At 46.8% G+C, this 25,674-nt stretch overlaps 1 protein-coding gene across 4 annotated transcripts in view; it reads left to right on the forward strand.

Annotated features, from left to right (window-relative positions):
- The window catches only part of PDE9A (phosphodiesterase 9A), an 89,970-nt gene that overhangs the window by 25,111 nt on the left and 39,185 nt on the right, over positions 1–25,674 (forward strand). For 2 of the 4 annotated variants that reach the window (XR_016510044.1, XM_090271947.1), the window contains exon 4: positions 3,282–3,325. Coding sequence is in view for 1 of the 4 variants with exons in the window: in XM_090271947.1 (XP_090128073.1) it covers positions 3,282–3,325 (44 nt within the window). In the remaining 3 variants the exon portion in view is untranslated. Of the gene's footprint in view, positions 1–3,281; positions 3,326–17,161; positions 17,257–25,674 lie in introns of those variants that run through there. The other 2 variants (XM_090271960.1, XM_090271965.1) reach the window with 2 other exon arrangements.

Here is a 25,674-nt window from a genome sequence, read left to right on the forward strand (position 1 = left end):
CAAGGCAGCTTTCAAACTGCATTCTCTGCAGGGAACAGGAGTGTGATTGGGTGTGGGGGTGCCCCTTGGGTCCCCAGTCTGTATTTCCTGGTCCTCACTGAACACCTGCTCCAGGAGACATGTGTTAATCCAATCATCGGGGTGTCCCATCGACTGAGCCACGCCAGCTTTTCTGATACCACAGGAGAAAGCCTGCACCAGGCAGACACTTTCATACTCACTGACTGGAGGGCTCATTGCTGCTTAATGACAGCTTGGAAATATTCAGGCTCCCCGTGATAGGTGCTCTGGGACCTCCCTTGCAGGTTCACCCCACCCCAGGTATGTGCACACCTAAGCTCCCAGGGATGGACACCTGCTCTTCCTCCTGCCCCCAGAAGCCAGCCTTCCAGCCACCCATCCTAGGCTGGGTGCAGAATCCCCCAACCCCAGGCAAGGGTGCAGTCCTCCTGAGGACAGCCGAGGCTTCGGAGCATGGAGCAGGTCAGATAACACCCTGGGGCAGGTACAAAGTCCCGGGGGGACTCTGGCCGGCACTGGCCTTCCCCTTGCACCGAGGTGTCTCAGCCAGTCCTCCCCCTGCTGTTGTGCCCATCAGTATCCCTTCTGCCCCCTTATGATGGGCCCCGGGCCCCCCGGAAGGAGTGGTGCTAATTGGCTCCCTAAAGACTCCAGTGAAATTCTTGGAAATTTTAGCATCAGCTCCAGCTCACTTCAGAAGGAAAGTCGACATGTCACTGTGACTTGTCCACAAAACGAGAAGGATCTCGTCACTCAGACCAGAGCCTTGTCAGGGCAAGCTGGTCTCTGAGCGAAACTGCATTTTCCTGAATCCTACGGAAACAGTTTGCAGTCTGTCTATTCAGAACCTGTCACTCATTATCACAGGTTTGGTACTTTACTCTGTGCCAGCACTTCTCAGCAGGGGTGGGGGGACATCTGGCAGTGTCTGGAGACATGATGCCTGTCACAAGCGGGGGAAGGGGGTTTACTGGCATCCAGTGGGCAGGGGTTAGGGTACAGCTGAATGTCCCCCCCACACACAGGACGGCCCCACCCCAGAAACGGACCTGCTCAATGTCAGCGGTCAGAGGGTAGGAACCCTGGTTCATGAGGTGTCTACCATGTTCTCTTTACGGAGCTGTTGGTTGTCCTCGCCAAGGTCATCAGCCTCTGCCCGGTGGTCAGCACTACTGGCTTGTTGTAGCAAAACGCCCCTCCCCACCCTGTCTCCCTCATCAGGCTCTGATTCTCCAGGTCTGGGTGCAGAATCGGCATTTCTACAGGTTCCCAGGTGACTGAGGATGTTGGTCAGGACCCCGGCAGAACCCCCATTTTGACCACTGTGCTTTTTGCCCAGCCTCAGCCCCTTGCTTTCCCCCTGCATTTGAGATGTGACCTTTCCCACTTGGGGACCTGCCACCCCCACTTCTCTGTCTACTTCCCACTCTCGCCTGTGACAGGCAGTGCTCTCAGAGGTGTCCTCAGCTGGCTCATCTCTCCCGGAGTCACGTCTGAGCAGCCCCAGCACGGCCTCCCTGTCCCCATCATCCCTCTCCCTTCCTCCTCTCCAGCTGCCATATCGGGTCCTGTCCCTTGCAAACACACAGCATAAACTTGTCCAGCTAAACCTGTGATGTTCAGCCCTGGCTGCTAGGACCAATTAAGTGGGGCTTTGTGAGGGATTCCCCTGAGCAGACCAGGTGAGAACCGCTGATACGAAGTGTGGAAGCCCTGAGGGGTGACGCTTGACCCCAGGTTGGTGCTCAGCCCGCCAGTGGCCAGAGTCACATCTACAGGCCACAGGGCCTTCCCTTCTAGGAAACGTGCTGGGTTCGTGTTGTTTCTTGTTAGCAGCAGCAGCCAGGTCAGTGTCAATGATGCAGTGAGTCAGGTGGTGTCCCTGGAGCTCCCTCCACTTCTGACGACACTTTCAGCCTTGTCACCTCCCCGCCCCCAGCCCCAGGCTCAGGCCCCATCTGTGGGGAAGGCTGCACGCCAGTGCCATCGTCACCCCCCATTTCCCACCCACAGGGTGGGCTGTTCATGATCTCATCCCCAAATTCCAAGGGCTCTTGAGTGATCAGACATGGGGGTCCCAGTTGTCCCATCTCTTCGGTTTGAATGTTGTGGCTCATTTCAAACCAAACACCAGGACCTTCTGAGTCTTCCTTTCAAATACACCCTGCCTTAATACCTTCCTTGGTTTCCTCAGTGGATCTGTAGCTCAGACTGTCATATCTCTGGTCCAGGCTCCCCATGCACAGACTCCTGGTTTATGCCTCCAGTTAACCCTAAGTCTAGTCCTATCGGCCTTCCGAAAAATTCAGCCTCAAGCACGGCTTTCAGCGCCGTTCCCCAGCATGGCATTCTCAAGGGCCTGTTAGCCATAGGATGTCCATCAGAGTGGCCTAAATCCTCCTTAAAACACTGGTGTCCACATACATGATCATGTGCCCACCACAGACACCTGAGCGGTCCCCATCTCTGCTGAACTCCGGCTCTTCCCTGTGGCAAGAACCCACCGAGGTTCCCTCCCCCTCCCCAGGCCCCCTGGCTGTTCCATCGGGTCAGAAAATGTTCAGACCAGAGTTCTAAACAACCTGCAACCTACTGACCCAAGTCAGAGGCTCTGATTTGACAGCGGGCTGAGTGGCTTCTGCGCCCTCGAGGAGCTTGTGAGAAAAGTGATTGATTGTCAAGCAACCCTGATCCCTAACGGCCCACATCTATGAAGAGACCATTCCCAACTTTGTTCAGATAACACTCAGAGGGACCTTGAGCTGCCTGGCCCAACGTTCCTTTCTGGACAGGGGACCGTTCTGGATCCTCTGGCAACCAGCTGACAAACGTGTTGCCTCTGGACAATGCCATCCCCTCCGTTTCTGCCACAATGGCTTCAAGAACCTCCTCGGAGGAGGGATACAGACATTCCCAGGGTGTAAAGAAAATGGGGCATGGAGAGAGGAGGGGTCTGGAGTCACACAGCCCGTGTGTCATCGCACCAGTGGTTCACCCCACTGGTACTGAGGACAAGATTTGTTTTCTTGCCCAAATAGGAACATCACAGGGAAGCTCATCATTTAAGTCATATACTGAAACTATTTAGAATTCTTCTGGATGAGGAAGATCGGAACAGCCAAAGGAACTAGTTTTTAAAAACAAAAAACAAAACACCTAATCCCCTGAATTCTAATTCACCCGGGAGCTTATCTCTGGGACCAGATGGGCCACAGCCGTCTTTGACAGCATCTCACCGTGAACTGTCTTCTCTCTTGCAGCACGCCCTACAAGGTGAGACCAGTGGTCGTCAAACAACTCTCTGGTAAGGCCCTGCCATTATTTTAAAAACTAAAAGAAAAGAAAGAAGGCTCCAGGCTCCCCATGTGATGAATATCTTATCAGTCGCACATTAGCATCTAAAGCCCCGTATGCTTACGTAATCTAAAGCCATAAACAGCCGCAGAGACGACCTCATACTCTGCTCATGATAGTTCCTCAGGGACCCCCCACCCCAACCTTCTCCCCAAGAACTAAGCAGACACTGGGCAGGAGTCCACTTGTGTCCTCCTGAGGGCGATGCCTGACCTACCCGTTTAGACTGAGAGTCGCAAAGGTGGGCCACTTGCAACCAGCCACCCTCAGGAGTCAGCGGTGCTGTTGCGTTAGAATCCCACTTCCTCCCGGACCTTTTATCGCTCTCACTTACGTGTGCCTTCTGCGTCATAAAACGTTCCTATTGGAGCGTATATTTTGATGAGCTTTGGAAAACTTAGACACCCCTGTAACTAGGACCAAAGCCGAGATGCACAACATTTACACCCCCTGAAAAAGTTCTCTGGTGCCCCCACCCGTGAACCCCCTCTGTCCGCAACCGACCTGCTTTCTGACACGTAGATGAGACCTGCCTTTTCAGGAGGATCAGATAAAAGAAATTACGTAATGTGTGCTCTTCTCGACTCGCCCATGGGTTGAGTGTATCAGTCGTTCAGCCATTTTTATTGCTGAGTTATGTTCCGTGGTGGGAAGGCCCACAGCTTGCTTATCCAGTCACCTGCCGAAGGCCATCTGGGCTGTTGCCAGTGTGGGGCTTTACGTGTGGGGCTGCCGTGAGCATGTATGTGAGGACGTATGTTTTCATTGCTATGGGATTTCTGGGTCATGTGGGTAAACACATGTTTCACTTTATTTTTAAAAACTGCTTATCAGTTTTTCCAAAGTGGCTACGCCATTTTGCATTCCCACCCACACACAGTATGGGAGGGTTCCAGCTCTTCCCTCGTCCCCAACACTCGGTAGTGGCAGTCTTTCTGTTATTCATTTAATGGGTGTGTGGCAGAATTGCATTAGGTTTTAATCTGTGTTTCCTAGTGATTAATGACGGTGAGGATCTTTCAAGTGTTTACTGGTCATTCATAATTATTCTTTAATGAAGTGTCTGTTCAAACCCTTTCTGATTTGGTGCTGGTGGCGGTTGGTTCCTTTTTATTACCAAGTTGTGAGTGTTCCCGATGTATTTGGGATGCACACCCTTTGTCAGATATTATAAATATTATAAATATTTTCTCCCAGTCTGCAAGTTGTCTTTTCATTGTCTTATTAGTGTCTCTTAATTAATGACCAGAAGTCTTAACTTTGGATTAGGCCTAAGTCGTCCATTGGTTCTTTTTTGGTTTTGGTTTTTGTGTCCTAAGAACCCCTTAGTTTATCCCGTCGTCAGGAAGTTCTCTCCTCTGTTTTCTTTTAGCAGCTTTATGGTTTTAGCTTTTGCAGGTCTGTGACCCATTTCAAGTTAATTTTTGTGTGTGGCATGATGCAAGAGTTGAGATTTATTTTCCCTTTCCAAATGTAATGTTAACTTAATTTTAATTTTTTGTGAGCTTGATGGCTACAGAATAGGATTTTGAAGTCACCCCATACCCTGCCAGATGGTGCATGTAAGGCACCGATGCCTCTGTGCCTGCTTCTTGTCTTTCAGGTGGCCATGTTTACGTGTGAGCACTAGTTACTTTAAATCACTTTAATGCTTGAGTAGCTCTTTAGGAAAACAATTCAGGCCCTAGCTGGTATGGCTCAGTTGGTTGGAGCATCGTCCCATTAGCCAGAAGGTCTCCAGTTTGATTCCCAGTCAGGGCACATGCCTAGGTTGCGGGTTTGGTGCCCGGTCGGGGTGCATGCGAGAGGCAACAACCCATGTCTCTCATGTCGATGTTTCTCTCTCTTCCTCTCTCCATTCCTACCCCTCTGTCTAAAATCAATGAGCACATCCTCGGATGAGGAGAAAAGAAAGGAAAAGAAAACAATGCAGTTCTCTCGATAGTAAATTTAGAATAAAAATGAATTCTAACTTTTTCTACCGCAAAAATACCTTTTAACATAAAAGCTTATTAATCCCTTGGCTTAATCATAATTTTTTTTACATTGTTATTAACTAAACCCTGTACTGTTTTCGGGTTTCATCTGTCTCCTCCTGCACGCTTTTTCTGTTCCAGTAGACAGCCCGCGATCCCACGTGGCAGTTAGTTATCATATCTCCCCAGGCTTCTCTGTTCTCACAGCCTCTCAGACTTCCCTCTTGGTCAGGACCTTGGCATTCTCGAGACGTCTATAGAATGTCCCCCAGTCTGGCTTTGTACATCTAGCCCACCTTCAAATGGGAGAGAAAAGAATTGAGGTTCATTTCCCCTATACAAATACCATTCACTCCAGACCGTTGGTTAAAAAGACGATCCTTTTCCACATTGAATTATCATGACACCTTTGCCAAAAATCAGTTGACCGTATATGTATGAGTCTTTTTCAGGACTCGCTATTCTGTTGCGTTAACATACATGTCTGTCCTTAAACTGATGCCACGCCATCTTGATTGCTGTAGATTTATATAGTAAGTCTTGAATTCAGGAACTACAAATCCAAGGGTTTTTCTTCGTTTTCAAAAATGCTTTGCTTATTCCAGGTTCCTTTTATTTTCAAATGAACTTTAGAATCAGTACGTCAATTGCTACTAAAAGAAAAGTCTACTGGGATTCTGACAGAAACTGGATTAAATATATAGAACAATTTGGGAAGAATTACTGTCTTAAAATTCAGTCTTCTGATTCACGCATATGGCATATCTCTCATTTAGGTTTCTTTTAATGTCTCTCAATAATGTGTTATAGTCGTCAGTGTAAAGTTCTTAAATGTATGTTGATAAATTTATTACCAAGTATTTCCTATTTTTAGTGCGATCGTCAATGGATTTTTAAATTTTAATTTCCAATAATTTTTAGTTTATAGCAACAATTGTTATTGTGTAGTGACTTAACCAAACTATCACTTATTAGGTCTAATACCTTTCTGTAGCTGCCCTAATATTTTACATCTGCTTATAGAGAATTGCTTCTTGCTCTTAAATCAGGAAGCTTTTTATTTCTTTTCCTCGCCTTATTGTACTGGGTAGGATACCTAGTCCAGTAGAAGACTGGGAGGTGTGAGAGTGGAGATTCTTGCTTTGTGCTCAGTTGTAGCCTTTCACCAGCAATTATGACTTTAGCTGTAATTTTCTTTAGATGTCCTTTATCGGGTTGAGAGCTTTTTTTTTTTCTCTTTCTGTTCCTAATTTAGTGAGAGTCTTAATTATAAATTGGTGTTGAATTTTGTCAAATGCCTTTTCTGCCTCTATTATGAGAATCATGTGGGGTTGTTGTTTTTTTTTCCTCCATCCTATTAATAGTGAGTTTTACTGATGAATTTTAAATCATTAAACTAATCTTGCGTTCCTAGTACAAACTCCATTTGGCCATGGTATATTTTCTTTTTGCTCTGGATTCAATTTGCAAATATTTTGTGAAGTGTTTGAGGGATATTGGTCCATAGTTTTCTTTCTTATAATGTTCATCTGGCCTCATACAATGAGTTGGGAAGTGTTCCAGGGTTTCTGTGTGTGTTTTCTGGGAGAGTTCTTTTAAAAATATATTTTATTGATTATGCTACTATCATTGTCCCAATTTTTCCCCCTTTACCCACCTCCGTCCGATACCCCCCATTCCCTCCAGCAATCCCCCTGCTTAGTTCATGGGTCATGCATATAAGTTCTTTGACTACTCCTTTTCCTTTACATCCCCCTGTCTATTTTGTACCTACCAGTTATGCTGCTTAATCCCTGCACCTTTTCCCCCATTCTCCCCTCTCCCCTCCCAAATGATAACCCTCCAAATGATCCCCATACCTATGATTCTGTTTCTGTTTTATTTGCTTACTTAGTTTTTGAGATTCAGTTGTTGATAGTTGTGAATTTATTGCATTTTATTGTTCATAGTTTTGATCATCTTCTTTTCCTTAAATAAGTCCCTTTAACATTTCATATAATAAGGGTTTGGTGATGATGAACTCCTCTAGCTTACCTTGTCTAGGAAGCACTTTATCTGCCCTTCCATTCTAAATGATAGCTTTACTAGGTAGATTAATCTAGGTTACAGGTCATTGCTTTTCATCACTTTGAATACTTCTTGCCCATCCCTTCTTGCCTGCAAAGTTTCTTCTGAGAAATCAGCTGAGAGTCTTATGGGAATTCCTTTATAGGTAACACTCCACTTTTCTCTTGCTGCTTTTAAGATTCTCTCTTTATCTTTAACCTTTGGCATTTTAATCATGATGTGTCATGATGTGGTCCTCTTTGGGTCTATCTTGATTAGGACTCTCTGCACTTCTGGGAGACAGCTTCCTCCCAGACAAAACCCCAGAGGCCAGGCAGTGGCATTGTCCCTTCTCCGAGCCCTCCCCAACACAGAGGCAGAGCGGCGACACGTGTTGCCCTGCTCTGGCGATTACCTAGGGTTCTGCCCCACCCAGCTTACCAGTGAACTTTTCTACAATAGGCCACGCTACTAAGACAGGGAGTCAAAGCAGCTCTCCCTGATACATAGAAACAAACACAGGGTGGCTGATAAAATGAAGAAACAAAGAAATATGGCCCAAATCAAAGAACAGAACAAAACCCCAGAAAAACAACTAGATGGAATGGAGAGAAGCAGTTTTTCTGGGAGAGCTTATACAGAGTTGGCCTTATTTCTACCTTAGAAACTTAATAGAATCCCCAGTGAATCCATCTGTGCTTGCAGTTTCTTTGTGGGAAGGATTTAAATTATGAGTTTGATTTCTTTAATAGACAAGTATACTCAGGTTTTGTACTTATTTGGGGTTCATTTTAAGAGTTTGTGTCCATTTCACCTAAGAATTTATTGGCATGAGGTAGTTCGAAATAAGTCCTTTTGATCCTTTTTATGCCCATAGGATTATAGTGAAATCCTCACCTTCATCCAAGATATTAGTAATTTATATCTTCTACCTTTTTGATTTAGCCAGCCTAAGGAGAGATTTATAAATTTTATTGATTTCTTTTTTGAAAGAACTAGCTTGGGATTTCATTGGTCTCCTGGTTTTCTCTGTTTGTTTTCCTATTTCATTGATTTCTCTTTTCTTACCTTTTTTATTTCCTCCCTTTTAATTTACTCCACGTCTAATTTGCTCTTCTTTTCCTATCTAATAAAGGCAGAAGCTTACTTAGATCATTGGTTTTATATTTTTCTCTTTTTTAATAATAATTTAAAACTAGAGATGTCCCTCTATGCATACTTTAGCTGCATCTCATAAATTGGTGTGTGTTGTATTTTCAGTTTGACTCAGTTCAGAATATTTTCCAATTTACCTTGTGCGTCCTTCTCTGCTCCATTTGTTACTCAGAAGCATTCTGTAAAATTTTCAAATATTTAGGTATTTTCCAGTTATCTTTCTGCTCTTGCTTTCTATTAATTCTATTGTGATCAAAAGTAAACCCTGTATAACTTTAGTCTTTTTTTTTTAATTTATCGAGATACGTGGCATATCATGGTGACTGTCTGTCTAGTCTGCTGTGAGGCCTAGTTGATCGTGTAGTTTGCACTTCCTACACCTTTACTAATTTTGGTCTGCTTGTTCTGCCGATCACTGAAGGATAAGATTGAAATATCCACTATACTGTGGATGCATTTATTTCTTTTTGCAGTTCTCGGTTTCGGCTTCATGCATTTTCAGTTTTTTATGGGGAACATACTTATTTAAGATTGTTGTGTCTTCTTGATGGATCTACCCCTTTATCCTTATGAATTTTCCCTTTATCCTTGATACTGTTCCTTGTTTTAAAGTCTTCTTTACCTCGTATTAATAAAGCCACTCCAGCTTTCTATGCACAGTGCTCGTATGTTATATCCCTTTCCATCTCTTTACTTTTAATATATCTGTGTCTTTATATTTGCACTGGGTTTCTTACAGGCAGCTTGTATCAATTCTGGCAATTTCAGTTTTGAGTTGGAGTTTTTAACCCATTTACTTTAAATGCAGTTACAGATATGGTTGAGTTTAAATCTACTCCCTTGCTCTTCATTTTCTACTTGTCTCATTCAATCTTTTTGGTATTTTTCTCTGTTTTCCTGTGCCTTTTGGATAATGAGCATTTTTTAATTCCATTTTTTCTCCACTCTCAGTTCAGTCCATTATTGTATTTCTTTGCGATTGCTCTTGGTTTCACAATATGTATCATCAATGATCACAGCCTTTAAATTACACTTTCGACAGGGTAAGAACCTTACACCTGTGTGCTCTCACGTCTCCCACCTCACTCCTGGGCCACATGTCACCATTCCACCGCTTCTGACACAGAAAACCTCAGAACACACCGCTACCACTTTTGCGTTCTACACTCAGTTATATTTTTTCTTCATTCTTCATGTGGATCCATGTTTGCATTGTTCGTCATATTGTTGATCACCTGGATTTTGTTTTCTCTCATTAATAGAGTGTGCGCTCTGTCCTGGCAGGCAGTTAATAAGTTACTTGCAAGTCAGTCTGATGCCTTTGAGACCCGTTTTTAAGGTTTACTGGGATGACTGTAGAAGACCCTTACTCCAGGCTTAGTTCAGTCCCTGCTGCTGAGGCGTGACCCTCTGCGGTCCTCACTGCACTCCTGGCTGACCTCCAAGTGTTCTCCACTCTGGCTGCCTGCAGCTCAAACATTTGGAAATGAGGTTGGGGGATGCTAGGGGCAGTTCATGGGCGACCGTGAAGGTCCACATAGAGGCCACTGCAGTAGGAGGAGGGGGAAGGGGAGGCAGTGGAGGTGGTGAGGAGTGCTCAGACTCTGGCATCTTCTGAAGGAAGAGTCAAGATTATTGACTGAACAGAAGTGGGATAGGAAAGAAAGGGAAGTCAAAGAAGCCTCCGGGGTCTGCCCTAAGCCACTGAAAGGATGGAATGACACCACCTTCCCCACGAGGGCGGGTACTGAGGGTGCGCAAGTACAGGGAGGAGGGAGGAGCTCAGTCTGGGACGCGTTGGGCATGGTTTGACTGTTGAACGTCAGTGTTGAGTAGACGTGTTGAGAGGAGCCTGGAGCTCCCCCTCAGCTGGGGATATGAAGTGGGGAGGGGACTTGTTTGCAGCCATGGGGCTTGATGAGCTTGCCAAGAAGGGAGGGAGGGAGCAGGAGGGACTAAGGACTAAGCCCTGAGACTCAGGGACAGAATTCCAGAAGAAGGAAGGAGGTCACTGGCAACCTGACGCCGTCCAAAACACAGGACCCGGGACAAGGAAGCCCTTGAGTGAGGGGTGGATGACACAGAGATGGGCTTCGGGAAAGGGAGACTGCAGAGCACAGCATCCATGCTCCAATATTCACAAGGTTGTCCCTGGAGGAAGAATAAAGGGGATTCTGTATCACTTTGGAGCCCAACTAGGACCAATGGGAGACGGACTGGGCGCCCCTTAAGAGAAAGAACTTAAACAAAGCCAGCACCAGTGCGAGTAAAACTGGCTGTCTTGAGGACTGAGCTCTGCCCGCCCCCAGGGCTTGGGGACACAGGCTGGGTTTTCATTCTTCATGGGGCATCCAGCAGGTGGCCAAGTGGGAACAGTGGGCAGTAGGCATGTTGTTTCAGTCCCTCCCAAACCCAGGATCTTAGGAGCCACAAAGAGGTTTGGTAACAAAGCATACTGCAGAGCACAGAGTCATATTCCTATCTCAGCTTCATGAGGTTTTGATTGAAAGGATAATAAAGAGCATTTCTGCTAAATGTGCCTGGGTGAGTCCCCGCCTGCCTGTGGGCCTCCTCTCTGTGACGCAGGAGTGCAGAGGGCTTCTGCCCCAGGACAGTCCTCCTGGTGATAGAGGGAGCTGATGCACAAAGGGTGGCTTCCTTGCCCCATAGTGGGACCCTGTGTTCTCCAGCATCCTCTATGCCATTGTTCAAAGGGACCCCAGCACCGTGGGCAGCAGCTGCCCCGGTGGGAACCCTCTCACTGACTCCCCCGCTGTGAGCTTACATCCTCCTTTGCCTCAATTCCCACGCCCTCCAAGGGTTTCCTGGGATCAACTCCAAATACATCACCGGCACCCAACTCCTTGTCTCCGGTCTGCCTTTGAGGGACCCAAACTCAGAGCCGTGGACTGGGGGACAGGGGTGATAAGGGCAAGGGCCATCCCTCTGCCCTCATTCATTTGTCAGTGGGTGAAACGGGCCCAGAAAAACCAGCCCCACTGCACTTCAACTTCCCCGCAGAACAGGAACTGGGACACGCACCTCATGTGGTTCTTAGGAGGATAAATGAAGTAATTGATGCAAACACTTAGCACAGCGGCTGCCGCTTGGTGAGCGCTCAGTAAATGGTAGCTATCATTTGAAATTACCAGGGGGGCATTTCTGAAGGGCTAAAGTTCGCTCTCTCTGGAGCCGCTGGGTTTGAACAGAACAGGAGTGCTTCCCAAGGCTAAAACCATCCATGAACTGCGGGCTCGATGGCTCGGTTTTCACTTGCAGGTGAAGTTAACGCTGGAAACGGGATCACAAACACATTGTTTGCGAGAAATAATACAGCTTCTTAATAATAGTTCCTATTTTTAGTGCAGTTTCATTGCAGACAGCTTGATAATCATAGCCTTAGTCGTCCTGACTTGCATTAATTTTAAAACAAAAAGAGTGCAGGGTAGCAAATGAAAACTAACCGTTCTGTGATGGGGGGGGGGCAGGGACGGGGGGTTCTTCCTCCCTTTCTGTTTCCTCTGGCTTTGTGGAGATGTGTGTTCATGCTCCTTTGGGGCGGTCTGGCCAACAAAGACAGCATCCCTCGGACCCTCCCTGTCCTCAGTGTGGGTGGCCGACACACCGGAATCCATGGGTCACAAGTCCAGAACCTGGTGTAATAAAGACAGTGACCTCTCGAGGTTACTGCCAGCATCTCGAGGACGCAGATGTTCAGAGCCACCCCCACCACCCTACCTCCAGGCATTTACAGGACCAGGCAGAACCTACACGCATCATGTCCCGTATACCTGGGCCATGAGACACACACACGTGAAATTGCCCAGGATGATGGGCTTCGGGGGACATGCACCGCAATCGAGACAAAAGACATTTCCACCCCCAGAAAAGTTCCCTGTGCCTCTTTCAAGTCAGCCTGCCCACAGCATCACCAAGCACCATCCTTTCCCGTCCTGGAGTTCCGTGAGAAGGCACGTGCTCCTCTGTGGACGGCTCTTCTACTCGGCGTCAGGTTTTCCAGCTCACGCGTTTGGCCGCCCCCTTCCCGGTTGCTGTGCGGTCTTCCCTTTCATGAGCGCCCATGGCTTGTTCTTTACCTCTCCCGTGGAAGCACGTTTCGGTAATTTCCAGTTTGGGGTTAAGCTACCGGAAGCGCTGATGAGTGTTATTGTGGACGACATGTCATTTATCTTGGGTGACACCTAGGAGGAACGCTGCTGGTTCCCATGACAAGTATGTCTGACTTTATAAGAAACTGCCAACATTGCATAAAATTTTTCAGAAAACAGAAGAAAGTAAACCTCTGGGTGTGTTTTATTAACACCAATATGGAAACACGACAAAAGAGGTTTACTTTCTTCTCTGTTTGCTGAAAGATTTTATGTAGTGTTGGTATGATTTCTCCCTAAATCCGCTTCCATGTAATGTATTTCTTGATATGGTGGAGATCAGAGCTTCCATGTTGCTGTTGGTTTTTTATTGACCTCGGTTTTGTTTCCTGTTCCTTCTGTTCTGCCTTCTCTCGGGTAAATTGGATACATTTTTGTATTCTATTTTATTCCTTCTATTAGCTGTTTAGCTCTACTTTTTAGCACTATTTTTAGTTGTAGTCGGCTGTTCTAGGTATTACATGATGCATCCTTAACCTTTTTTTAAAAGTATAGACTTTATTTTTAGAGCCGTTCCGGTTCACAGCAAAATTGAGTAAAAAGTACAGAAAGTTCCCACATGGCCCCTCCCACAGGCTCGCTCTGGCCTCTCCCACCACCGCCATCCTGCGTTAGAAGTACACATTTGTTACAGTCCATGAGCAGACATTGGCACATCGCTACCAACCGCAGTCCACGGTTGACATTAGGGCTCACTGTGTGCCGCACGTTCTGTGGGCTTGGATAGATGCGTGATGACATGTATGCACACCCACCCCTGTCATATCAGCCAGCAGTACCACTGCCCTGGAAATCCTCTGTGCTCTGCTTGTTCATCCCCACCCCCCTTCTCCCAAGTCTGTGGCAACCACTGATCTTTTTACTGTCCCCACAGGTTTGCCTTTTCCAGAGTGTTATATAGCTGGAATCGTGCAGTGTGTATTGGTATCTTTTATGTTTGTTTGTTTGTTTATTTTATTTTTAGAGAGAGAGGAAAGGAGAAAGAGAGGGAGAGAAACGTCACTGTGTGGTTGCCTCTCGCTCGCACCCCCATCTGGGGAGCTGACGTGCAACCTAGTCATGTGCCCTGACTGGGAATCGAAGCACCGACACTTGGCTCACAGGCTGACGCTCAATCCACTGAGCCACAGCAGCCAGGGCTTGTATTGGCGTCTTTCACTGAGTATAATTCACATTTAAGTTTCCTCCATTCCTTTTCATGGCTTCAAAGCTCTTTTTTTTTTTTAGAGTGTAGCCATTCACCTCTCAAAGGACATTTTGATGCTTCGAAGTTTTAGCCATGATGAATAAAGCTGCTGTAAACACCGTGTACAGGTTTTTGTGCAGAAGTAAGTTTTCAGTGCCTTTGGGTAAATGCCGAGGAGCACAACTGCTGGGTGGTGTGGTGAGAATATCTTTCGTTTTATGAGAAACCACCCAACTGTCTTCTCACGTGGCTGCCCCGTGTTGCATTCCCCTGGCAGTGACTGAGTTTCCGTCGCTCCGCGTCTTCACCCGCATTGGGTGTTGTCAAGGTTCTGGCCTGAGGCCGTTCTGATAGGCGTGCAGTGGGCTCTTGTTGTTGTTTGCGTTTGCATTTCCCTGGCGACGTAGGATATGAAGGATGTTTCCATAAGCGCACTTGCCATCTGTGTCTCTTCCTTTATTGACGTGTCTTTTTAGATCTCCTGCCCGTTTTTAAATCATCATTAATCTTGTACCACTTCACATCAAAAGGACGGACTTCGCAGCAGCATAATTTTGCTCACCTCCTTCCCCACAACCCCTGAGCTGTTGTCTTCATATACTTCACATGTGTGCTGGAGGCGGAATGTCCCTCCAATTCCTGTGCTGAGATCCTAGCCCCCAATGTGGCGGTGTTAGGGGTGGGCTTTGGAAGGTGATTTGGCGAATAGGAATAGTGCCCTAAGAAAAGAGACCTTGGAGACCACCTTCACCCCTGCCCCCGTTGTGTGAGGACACAGCGAAAGGACAGTCATCTTTGAACCAGGAAAGGGCCCTCACCAGCCACCAAACCTGCAGGCACCTTGATCTTGGACCTCCAGCCTCCGAAACGTGAGAAACCAATTTGAGATTGTCTTTGGAAGAAATTATGAAAAGATGCTTAAAGATCATTGTTTCCAGTTGATACATGTTTGCCATTTTTGGTGCTTTTAATTCTTCCCATAGATCCCAAATTCTAACTGGCCTTCTAGCCCTTCAGCCTGAAGAATTTCTTCTTGATTTTGATGTCTCTTGCCTGCAGAACTGCTGGTGACTGATTCTCCAGCTGTTGCTTCTCCGAGCAGGTGTTTATTTTGCCTTTCTTTTGAAAGATGATTTTTCAGGGTATAAAATCCTGCCTTCCCAGTTTTATTTTTTAGAAGACGTTTCAAAGTGTTGATTCGATTTGGTTTGGTTTTTTTCTGGCCTGCATGATCTCTGATGAGAAGTCAGGTTCCGTGTGATCGCTGTCGCCCTGTGCAGAATGTGTCTTTTTACTCTGGCTGCTGTCGGGGTATTTTCCTTCCCGACTGGTTCCTGCAGTCTGACCCTGATCATTGGACCCCGGGTGGTGCTTTTCTTTACTGTGCTTGAGAGTCTGTGAGCTTCCATGGCCCTAAAGTTGGACTTTCACCAGATTTGCAAAATTTTCCCCTTTATTTCTTTAAATGTATTTCATGCCCCGTTCTATCTCCCCCTCCTTCTGAGACCCCCTAATTACACGCGTGTTAGGAAGTTTGCTGTGGTCCCTCAGCTGACTCGCTCTGCTAGTTTTTTAACTCTTTTTCTTCCTGCTCTTCCAATTGGATAGTTTTTATTGATTTGCCCTCAACTTCCCTGACTCTTCCGCTGACTCCAAACTGCTCTCAACCCCTCTCTGAATTTATTTCAGATGTAATTTTAAATTTTAGAGAGAGAGGAAGAAAGAGAGAAAGAGAGGAAGAGAAACATCAATGTGTGAGAGGTACATTGATCGGTTGCTGTTCAAATACCTCCAACTGGGAACCTTGCCCGCAACCCAGGCACATGCCCTGACTGGGAATCGAACCGGCAACCCTTTGGTTCGCAGGCTGGCTCTCAATCCACTGAGCCGCACCAGCCAGGGCAAATGCTACAGTTTTTATCTGAGTCTGATGCATAGATTTCTCTCTCGAGGTCCTCCACCTGTTTACTATTTACTAGCAATCTTTTTCTTTAGTCCTTAGATGTGTTTATCATTGTGGCACTAAAGGCTCCCTCTGCTCATTTCAATGTCTGTGCCATTTAGGGTTTTGTTTTGTTTTTTAATTTCTCTTGCTACCGCCGCCACAGTTGTATGCAACACGTAAAAGCCCACCTCTGGTCTGCAAAAACAGGTTTCCTCTTTTATAGATTTTAGCACAAGTCCTGTCATTGGCACCATAATCGATTCGTTTACTGGATCCGTTTACCCTGACAGAATTCTTCCTGAAACTGGTCTTGTGGGGTCATCAGCACCCAGACAGGGTGAACCAGAGTTGACCCCCTTTGCCTTCACCACAATTAAACTTTCCCACGGGGTGTCTGGTCACAGTGACAGGTTATCACAGAGCGGACAAAGTCCCGCCCGCCTGTGCAGTCAGCTGCTCGTTCTCACATCCAAATCCGTCTGTGGGCATCCTCAAGGCAATGCCATACCCGCGTCCTTCTCCCTCCGAGTGGACTTCATCACACCCTGGCGGGGCTGGGGGGCTGGCTCAGAGGGACGAGGAGTGTGTGCGAACGCCTCTCCCCGGGGTAAGTGTGATGCTGCCCCATCTTTGTGGCCCTAAGTGGGAACATGACCTGGCCGTGTTATGATTTGACCTTGACTATAGATCACGTAGCCGCTTTGGGTTATTAGGAAAATTAAATGATCGACGAATGCAGATTACTCAGAACATTACCTGGAACATAATAAGAGTCCAATCAAGATGGTTATGGTTGGCGCAATCTGTAAAACAATAAAGGAGGATTGCACAGCCTGCTGTCCCAGAGGTCATTGCCCTTCCGGGCATTTTTCTGTGTGCAGATTGAGCCTGAGGAGAAGCAGGGCGCAGAGGAAGACACAAGGACAATTGTACCTAACTATCTGAAGTCAAACTTAAACTGTGCAAAGCAGGAAGGTCCCCTCTCCAAAACCAAAAGGGGAAAACTCCACCCAATCCCTGCCTCTGAGGAGCAACCCAGGCAGGTGTGAAACACGCTCAGCGGTGTCCTTCCATCTACTTTGCTTTCCTTGTTACATCAGGATGGCTGACAGCATCTAGTCAAAGTCACACCACAAGCCATTCGGGACATCTGGCCCTTTGGCTGCTGACAAACAAGTGATTTCTCAGAGGGACACACCATGGAAGGTGCTCCTGTGCCTTTAAGGAGCAAGGCGAGGTCACTGTTCACCATATAACTTTATTGTGCTCCTGGGTTATAAAGGAAACGTCCTCATTCTGCACGTCTAGTTTATGACGTTCATAAACAGCGAATTGCCAATGACTATGCCCTGGGCCAGGACATCCTCAACCGGCTGGAGGGCTGGGAGAGCAAGAACAGAACAGGTGAGCTTACCCCCCTTGCTTCCCTGGAAGAGGCCAGTGACACCCAAAGGGGCCAATGGGGACTCCCCCTCCTGGCCCTTCCTAGACAGAGCCTTGGAAAGAACAGAAATAAATGCGTCCCTTAATCAGGGCCTCAGGGGAGCCTGTCTCTTTGGGCCCAAGCAATGAGGGTTTTCCTTCATGCAAAGTAAGGTACCTCTTCCTGAAGGGACAGCCCTGTTTCGTTTTTAATGCTTTGGGAGAATATCTGCTCCATGCGTACTTCGAGGAGGATGCTCAGCAGCTCACTCCATTGCCTCAGGTGAGACTGATAAGGTGAACCTTGGCTCATTGCATCATATTAACGGCGTCAAAGCAACAGCGGTGTGGGCCACAGCTGCCCACATATCGAGAGAGACAGGGGACAGTGGTGAACTCCAAGGCACCTCACGCATGCCCACAGGCGGTGTTCACCGCACCATTGGGGGGTCAAAGTGCAGGGGTTCGGATGCCTGTGCTGATATCTGTGAGTGTTCCCTCAGTGCCCCCGTTGGGGGCCAGTGGATTGCTAGAGCCAGGTTTGCATTCACTTGCCGGGGGCGAGAGAGGTAGGCATCCCAACCAGCTCAGGTGTGCGCAGGATGAAAGAATGGCGTGGTTATTGTATTCGGCACCAGATGAAGCGATCAGCCAGCCAGCAGGCTGGCCAGTTGAACTAGTGCATCATGTTAAACTGATCTTTCCAACAGAAATTCCAAGTTGCGCTGTCCGACGGATCAGTCAGAGCAGGTTTTCATGCCATTCTGTGCTGGGGAGACTCAGGAGTTTCTGGAACAAGTAAACAATTCCTGGAAGGGGTGGGAGAGGCAGAGGCGGGTTCCTTGAACTGCCCACAGCAGCCCAAGGTGGAGTCGGGCCCCAGCCTCGGGGCATCAGGAAGTGCAGGACTCCCGTAGACTCTGCCCTGAGCACCCCTGAGAGTGGCTGGGTAAACAGCGCAGGGAGGGGGCCTGTCCTCCCACCCACAGGCTCTGTCCTGCCTGTGAATCCCAAGAGGCAACTCCACAGTCATCTCCAGGGATCAGGTGGCCCCAGTCCCCATGGTTCTGTTCCAGGGCTCGGGTCCTGAGGCCACTAAGGGCAGATTCCCGGCCCAAAGCTGGGCTGATTTGGCAGCATCTTAGAAACCGGGCCCGGCCTCCGCCAGCCTCCGAGAGCACCCTGGAACTAAATTAAACTCTTCTCTAACGTGCGAGACACTCTGCCAGCCCCAGCATCTGCCCATCGGTGCCTGTCACCTGAGAGGCCAGCCAGACGAGCCCTCCAGACTATCTAATTTAGGCCAGTCCAGCTGTGACCAGGGGAACAGCGGCCCAGACTTGAAGAGGCTGACGGCAAGCCCAGCAAACCTGTCGTTGAGGTTCCGGATCTTTTGCCTTTGTTAAAGCCATCGGAGCCTAAGTGCCCATCACAGGGAGCTTGCAGCGGCATCCTTGAAGTCGCTATATGCCCAGACTCGGGGACCCTTCTGGATAATCTACCAGCTGTTCTCAAGGAGTGGTTTCCTCCGGAGAACCTGAGAGTGGCCTGTGAGCATCCGCTGGCCCTCCCTCGGCCCCCCTCCGTGCGGATCAGCGGTGGTTCGTGCCGCCGTCCGTCTGTCTCTCAGAATCTCATTTCCATTCTCCCGATGTCCTAAAAATGTCCAGGTCCAGAGGGACCCCAGACACCCAGTCATGTCCAGCCCTGAATTGCCAGCACCCCTAGCTGTTGCTGTTTATTCTTAAAGCTATTAAGAAATTCTCGCCCTAGTCAGTTAGCTCAGTTGGTTAGAGCATCGTCCAGATACACCACGGTTGTAGGTTCAAGCCCAGGTCAGGGCACATAAAATAATGAACCAATAAATGCGTAAGTGGAACAACAAATCGATGTTTCCCTTTCTCTCTTGCTCTCTCTCTAAAAAAAAGAAGAAAGAAAGAAAGAAAAAAATTCTCAAACAAAATTACTTGACTATGCATTAATTTTTAAAATTGTATATATGCCATGCAACAGAGGAAAGAGTGGATGGCAGGGGGGCTACATAATGTCAGTTTTTTTCTTTCCTTTTTTTAAGATTTTGTTTATTTTTAGAGAGAAGGGAAGGGAGAAAAGAAAGAAAGAGGGAGAGAAACATCGATGTGAGAGAGAAACGTGGATCAGTTGCCTCTCACACGGCTCCTGCCACCCAGGCTCCTGCCCTGACCAGGAATCGAACCAGCAGCCTTTCACTTTTTGGAACAATGCCCAACCCACTGAGCCACACCAGTCAGGGCCAGTTTTTCCGATAGCATGTGATTTGGCCACAGTGGTTGGGAATGACCTTTGCGAATGAAAACTCCCCTTGCCCCTAAATCTAGGGGTCTGGGTCCTTCTGAGGGTTCCAGAGGCACTGAAGAACAGAAGGGCACGTTCCAGGCATCACAGACAAGGCGGGGTTACTTCTCAGCCTGGATTTGGTGCCCCCAGACTCAGCCTGTCACCTCCAGGACCTAGGAAGTCTCTGGTGGCAAGAAAGGGCTGTCGGTGACCCTTAGTGATACTATAACACCTGTGGCTGCCAGCAACCCTTGGTGATGTCATAAGAACAATAACAGCAGGAGCTAATACAAACGGCAACTTGTCACGGACCTTGTCTGGAGTGCTTTACACTCATTAAATCAGTTTGTTTTTAAGTCCCGGAATCCGCTGGGAGGAAACAGGGGCCGCTGCAGGAATTGCAATGAGCCAGGTGGGAGCGGAGGCCCCATTTCCGGATCCGGGCTCTGTGGAGGGATGCGGGGGTGGGGGTGGCCTTTATGCACAGAAGCATTTTTGCTCCTTTCCCCGAGCAGAGGAATGCTGATCGCGTGTTGCCTAAAGGGTGGCCCTCACATACAGCCAGCGTGCGCGCAGGACCTTGGCAATCACACCCAGACAGTTCTCTCTGGAGTATCAGCCCTGCACCTGGGCCCTTCCTGAGAACAGCTGATATGTTGGCCTGGGGTGGGGGTGGGGTACGGGCTGAGGTGTAGGTGTTATGTGGACCAGAATACAGATGTCTGCCCCTTGGCCTACGCCGCCGGGAGGAGAGGAAGCATGAGGTGAAGTGACGAAAAACTTTATTACTGCTTGGGCTGGAAATCAGATCCGGGCATTAAAATAGTATAATGCGTAAAGGATCACACCTCAAAAGCCCAAAAGAAAATACCTCCTTAACTTTTTTCTTCCATTCCCTCTATAAAATGTTTTACTAAACTTTATTTTAAAATAATTCGAGGTTCACACATGGTTGTCAGAAAAGTTACAGACAGAGCCCGTGTAGCCTTTACCCACTTTCCCACAATGGTAACATCTTTGCAGGCGACCGTGAGTGTGTGAGCCAGGCCAGGTACAGAACGTCCCGTCCCCGCAGGGCCCCTCATGCTGCCCTCGATGGGTCCACCCACATCCCTTCCCCACCAGCTCCTGATCCCCTGGCAACCCCTAATTTGTCCTCAATTTCTGTAATTCTGTCATTTCAAGAGTGTTCTGTAAGTACAGTCAAATAGTAGGTGATTTTGTGATTGGTTTCTGTGCTCAGCATCACTCTCTGGAAATTCATCCCGATTGTTGTGTGAATCAATAGCTCCGTCCTTTGTGTGGCTGAGTCGTGCTCCAGGGCGGACCACAGTGTGTCTGTTCTGGGGCTGTTACAAATGAGGCCTTTTGGAACATCAAGTCCAGGTCTTTGTGCGAATATTCGTTTTCACTTTTCTGCTCCAAGGTGCAGTTGCTAAGTCATGTGGTAGTTGCATCGTTAGAACTTTTAAGAAGTTGCCAAACCATTTCCCAGAGTTTTTCAGTTCCCACCAGCAATGTGAGTGATGCAGTTTCTGCACATCTTTGCCAGCGTTTGGGGTCATCCCTGTTTTTTGTTTTAGCCTTTTTGCTAAAGGTGCAGTGAATCTCCCTGTGGTTTTAATCTGCATTTCTTAATGGTTAAAGATACTCCTTTCTTTTCCTGTCTTTATTCCTGTCCGTCTGTAAGTGCTCTTCAGTAAAACACTCGTGCCTCTTGCCCATTTTCAGACTGGGTTGTTCTGGTTTTTACTGTGGAGTGTTGACAGCATTCTGAATTCTATATTCAAGTCTTTGTCGGATGTGCAGTTTGCAAATATTTTCTCCATGACTGGAAATTGTTTCTTCAGTCTCTGAACACAACCTTCCTCAGAACAAAAGTTTTAATTTGGAAGAAGTCCAGTTTATCAGTTTTTCTTTTCATGGTTTGCGGTTTGGGTGTCAGAGTCCCCTGCCTAGCCCAAGAGCCTGAAGATTTTCTCTTCTTTTTTTGTAAAAGTGGTATAGTGTTGCTGGTTCGATCTTCCAGTCAGGGCACATCAGAGAAGGAAAACTCTGATTCCAAAAATCCTCCGCTGCCTTGCGGCATACCTCTTCAGGGGAAGGCTAAGGGAGTAAACCCCGACAGAAAATCCGGAGCCGGAGTCCCTAAGGCGGTTTGACGTTGTAGTCAACACCGGCAACTCCTGCGGCGCACCTGAAGCCAAGCTGTATTGACTCCGTCTTTCCCTTGGACCCTTCAGCTGCGAAGAGAGGGGGGGGTCTGCTGCATGGGCAACAGCAGACCCTCCATATCACCCTGCCCAGGCTCTGTAGCTTCAGCTTCACTGGAGAGGACACTCCAGTGTCATCGCAAGATGTCGATTCAACACGGGAGGAGACAGATACCGTGTCACTCCCGAGTCAGACTGCACAGCCATTCTCGGCGGTGCAGATAGACTCTTAAGAAGCTACACCATCGTCTCTCGAGACGGACGGCTGCCGACGACGGTATAGTTTTATATTTTACAACTGTGGTCCATTTTCCATTGATTTCGATATAAACTGTGAGGTTTAGGCTGAGGCTCATTTTTCTGCCCATGAATGTTCAATTGCTTCAGCACCATTTGTTGAAAAGACTCCTTCCTCATTGAACTGCTTTCGTACACTGGCCAAAAATCAGTTGAGCATATTTGTGTGGGTATGACTCTTGTTTCAAGGAGCTCTGTGCCTGCCCCTCGTATCTTTCCCAGTGTAACAAAGTCTTGATTACTGTTTCTGTACAATAGGCCTTCAGATTAGATCGGCAATTCCTCCCGTTTAATCTTCTTTTTCAAAATTTTTTGTTTTAGCTATTCTAGTTCCGTTTTCTTTCCATGTAAATGTTACAAAATCTTGTCTACTTCTACAAAGAAAATCTGCTAGGGTTTTGATAGGAATTGTGCTAAACCTGTCTATCATTTTGGGGAGAATCGACACCTTTACCATGTCGAAGCTCCCAGGGAGGTCTCCTCGTTGACTTACATCTTCTCTGATTTCTTCTGCAGGTATGCGGCGGTTTGCCGTGGGCATCTTCTGCGTGTGCTTTGTTCTAGTTGCACCTCCGTTTTCTTTTAAGTGTTTGCAAATGGTACTGTGATTTAATTTCAGTCTGTGTGATCATCGCTAACATGTGTAAATACTACTGATTGTGTATGTTTATCTTGTATCCTGTGACCTGCTGAACTCACTTATTAGTCCTAGGAGGGCATTTTTATAGAGCTCTTGGAATTTCCTATGTAGACAATTAGGTCATCGGCAAAAAGGAACAGTTTTATTTCTTCCCATCAGCTCTGCCCGCCTTCTACTTCCTCCTGGTGCCTGCCTGCACTGTGCTGAATGAGCAGAGCCTTACCCTGTCTCAGTCGCAGACAAGAGGCATTCAGTCTTTCACCGTTAAGGATAATGTTAACTGTAAGCTTTTGGTAGATTCTTCTTTTTTTTTTAATAATTTATTTACTTATTTATTTATTTTATTTTTAGAGAGAGGGGAAAGGAGAAAGAGAGGGAGAGAAATATCACTGTATTGTTGCCTCTCACTCACACCCCCAGCTGGGGACCTGACGTGCAACCTAGTTATGTGCCTTGACTGGGAATCAAACCAGCGACACTTGGCTCACAGGCCAACACTGATAGATTCTTTCTCAACCTGAAGAAGTTCCCCTCTTTTCCTGTTTCAATGAGGGTATTTTTCATGAGCAGGTGTTGAATATCTTCAAGTGCTTTTTGTGAATTAATCAATATGATCATATGACTTTTTTTCTTCTTTAGCCTGTTAACATGGTAGATTCCATTGACTGATTTTAGGATATTGAACCAGCCTTGCATCCCTGAAATGGACCCCACTCGATCTCAATACATAATTATTTTTATATATTGCTGAATTCCATTTGCTAATATTTCAAAGGAGTTTGACATTGGTTTTCATTTTTTGGTTGTCTTTGTCTGGGTTTGGCATCAAATTAATACTAGCTTTGTAAAACGAGGAAGTATTCCCTCGTTTTCTGTTTTCTAGATGAAATTGTTTAGATTTGCATTCATTCTTTTTCAAATGTTTGGTGGACTTGTCTAGCGAAAACATCTGTCCCTGGAAATGTCTTTGGAGGGAGTTTTTAAATTCAAAATTTAATTTCCTTCATAATTATATGCTATTCAAATTACCTATTTTATATTGGATGAGTGTGGCGGTTCATGCTTTTCTGGGAATTGGTCCATTTTTATCTAGGGTGTCAAATTCACGTGTATAAAGTTGTTCGTATTGTTCCCTTATGACTCTTCGCCGTCTAGAGAATCTAGGGTGATCCTCCCTTTTTCATTCTGGTATTGGTGACCTGTGTCTTCTCTCTGTGTTTCTCTGTCAGCCTTCCTAGAAGTTCATCAGTGTGTTGATATTTTAAATAATCGGCTCTTCCTTCCATTGATTTTCTACATTGTTTTTCCATTTTCCATTTCATTGACTTCTGGTCTTTATTAGTTCCTTCCTTCCTTCTGGAGTTGTTGTGGGTGTATTTTGCTTTTCCTTTTCTGGGCTCTTAGATTATTGAGTGGAGACTTTTCCTCTTTTAATGTAAGTGTTTGGTGCTATAAACGTCCCTCTCAGCACTGCTTTCTCTGTGTATCATGGCTGAATTTCAGTGTGTTAATATTCTCATCTTCATTTGGTTTGATGCCTTTTTAAATCTTCCCAGAGGCCTCCTCTTTGATCCATGGACTACTTAGACGTATATCGTTTAGTTTCCAAGTGTCTGGAGGTTTTCCCGCTGTAATTCTGTTACTGATTTCTAGTTTGATTCTCTTATGGTCAGAGAACCAGGATGTGATCTATCTTGGTACTTCATGGATACCTGGGAAGAATGAGTGTTTCACTATTAGGTGGAGTAGTCTATAAATGTCGATTATTTGATGGCCTTCTAAATTTATCTCAATACTTTGAGATCATTAACTCTGGGAGGTTATGGATATATTACTTTTGCCAAAGATTTCCAAAGGAGTGATCTAAAATCCCACTGATTCACCAAGGAGGCCTGAGAAGCCTTCTCCCTGGTGGTTCTTGTCACGGGAGTCACCACAGTTTGTCCCTGGCAGGTGTGAGCTGCTCAGAAGCCCAGGGCCTTGGATCAGCGTGCAGCTCACCACGCAGCTCTGTGGAAGTTTCCCTGACAGTTATACTCTTATCATTTCAAGAGATATAACAAAATGACATTGTCCTTCTTCTCAAGTCATGGAATACTTCAATCAGAGGGGGCCTTGGGTCACCTGGTCTTCCTTTTTGTTCAGCAGGGGGAAGGATGAGTTCTCAAGAGGTTAACTTAGATGGATTAATTTTCTAATTTTTTAATGAAATTAACATGTTTATTTTTTTAAAGATTTCATTTATTTTTTTAGAGAGGGGGAAGGGAGGGAGAAAGAGGAAAGAAACATCAGTGTGCAAGAGAAACATCAATCAGTTGCCTCTCCCATACCCCTAACTGGGGAGCCCTCTATCCAGGCATGTGCCCTGACCTGAAATCGAACTGGCAACCTTTCAGTTCACAGGCCAGTGCTGAACCCACTGAGCCACACTATAGAAATGTATAGGATAGGACTTCCGGCCAAGGCAAAGGCATAGGTAGACACACTTTGCCTCCTCACACAACCATAGAAAGATCACAACTAATCTCAGAACAACCAGAACTGCCAGAAAATGGAACTGTATGAAGTCCAACAACCAAGGATTTAAAGAAGAAATATTCATCCAGACCGGTAGGAGGGACAGAGATGGGGAGCCGGGGCAGAAAAGACATGGTATGGCGGCAGTGGCAAGGCAGTGGCGGCAGCCGGCAGAATGGGTGATCCCACATTCACATGTGGCAGATAAAAGCCAGGAGGAACACCTGGGGAAAGATCCCAGCCCCAGGCTAGACCACGCAGATCATGGTTCCAGTGCCGGGAAAATAAAGCATGGCTGTGAAAATGAGTGGGGGTTGGGACAGCAGAAGGAACTGCCTGTCTCTCAGGAGAGTCTTTTTAGAGGCCCCCCCATCATAGAACATATGCAAGCCCACCCACTCTGGGAACCACCACCAG

Source organism: Furipterus horrens, unplaced genomic scaffold (assembly GCF_987537825.1).
Source record: "Furipterus horrens unplaced genomic scaffold, mFurHor1.1.pri manual_scaffold_1, whole genome shotgun sequence".
NCBI classification, from domain to species: Eukaryota; Metazoa; Chordata; class Mammalia; order Chiroptera; family Furipteridae; genus Furipterus; species Furipterus horrens.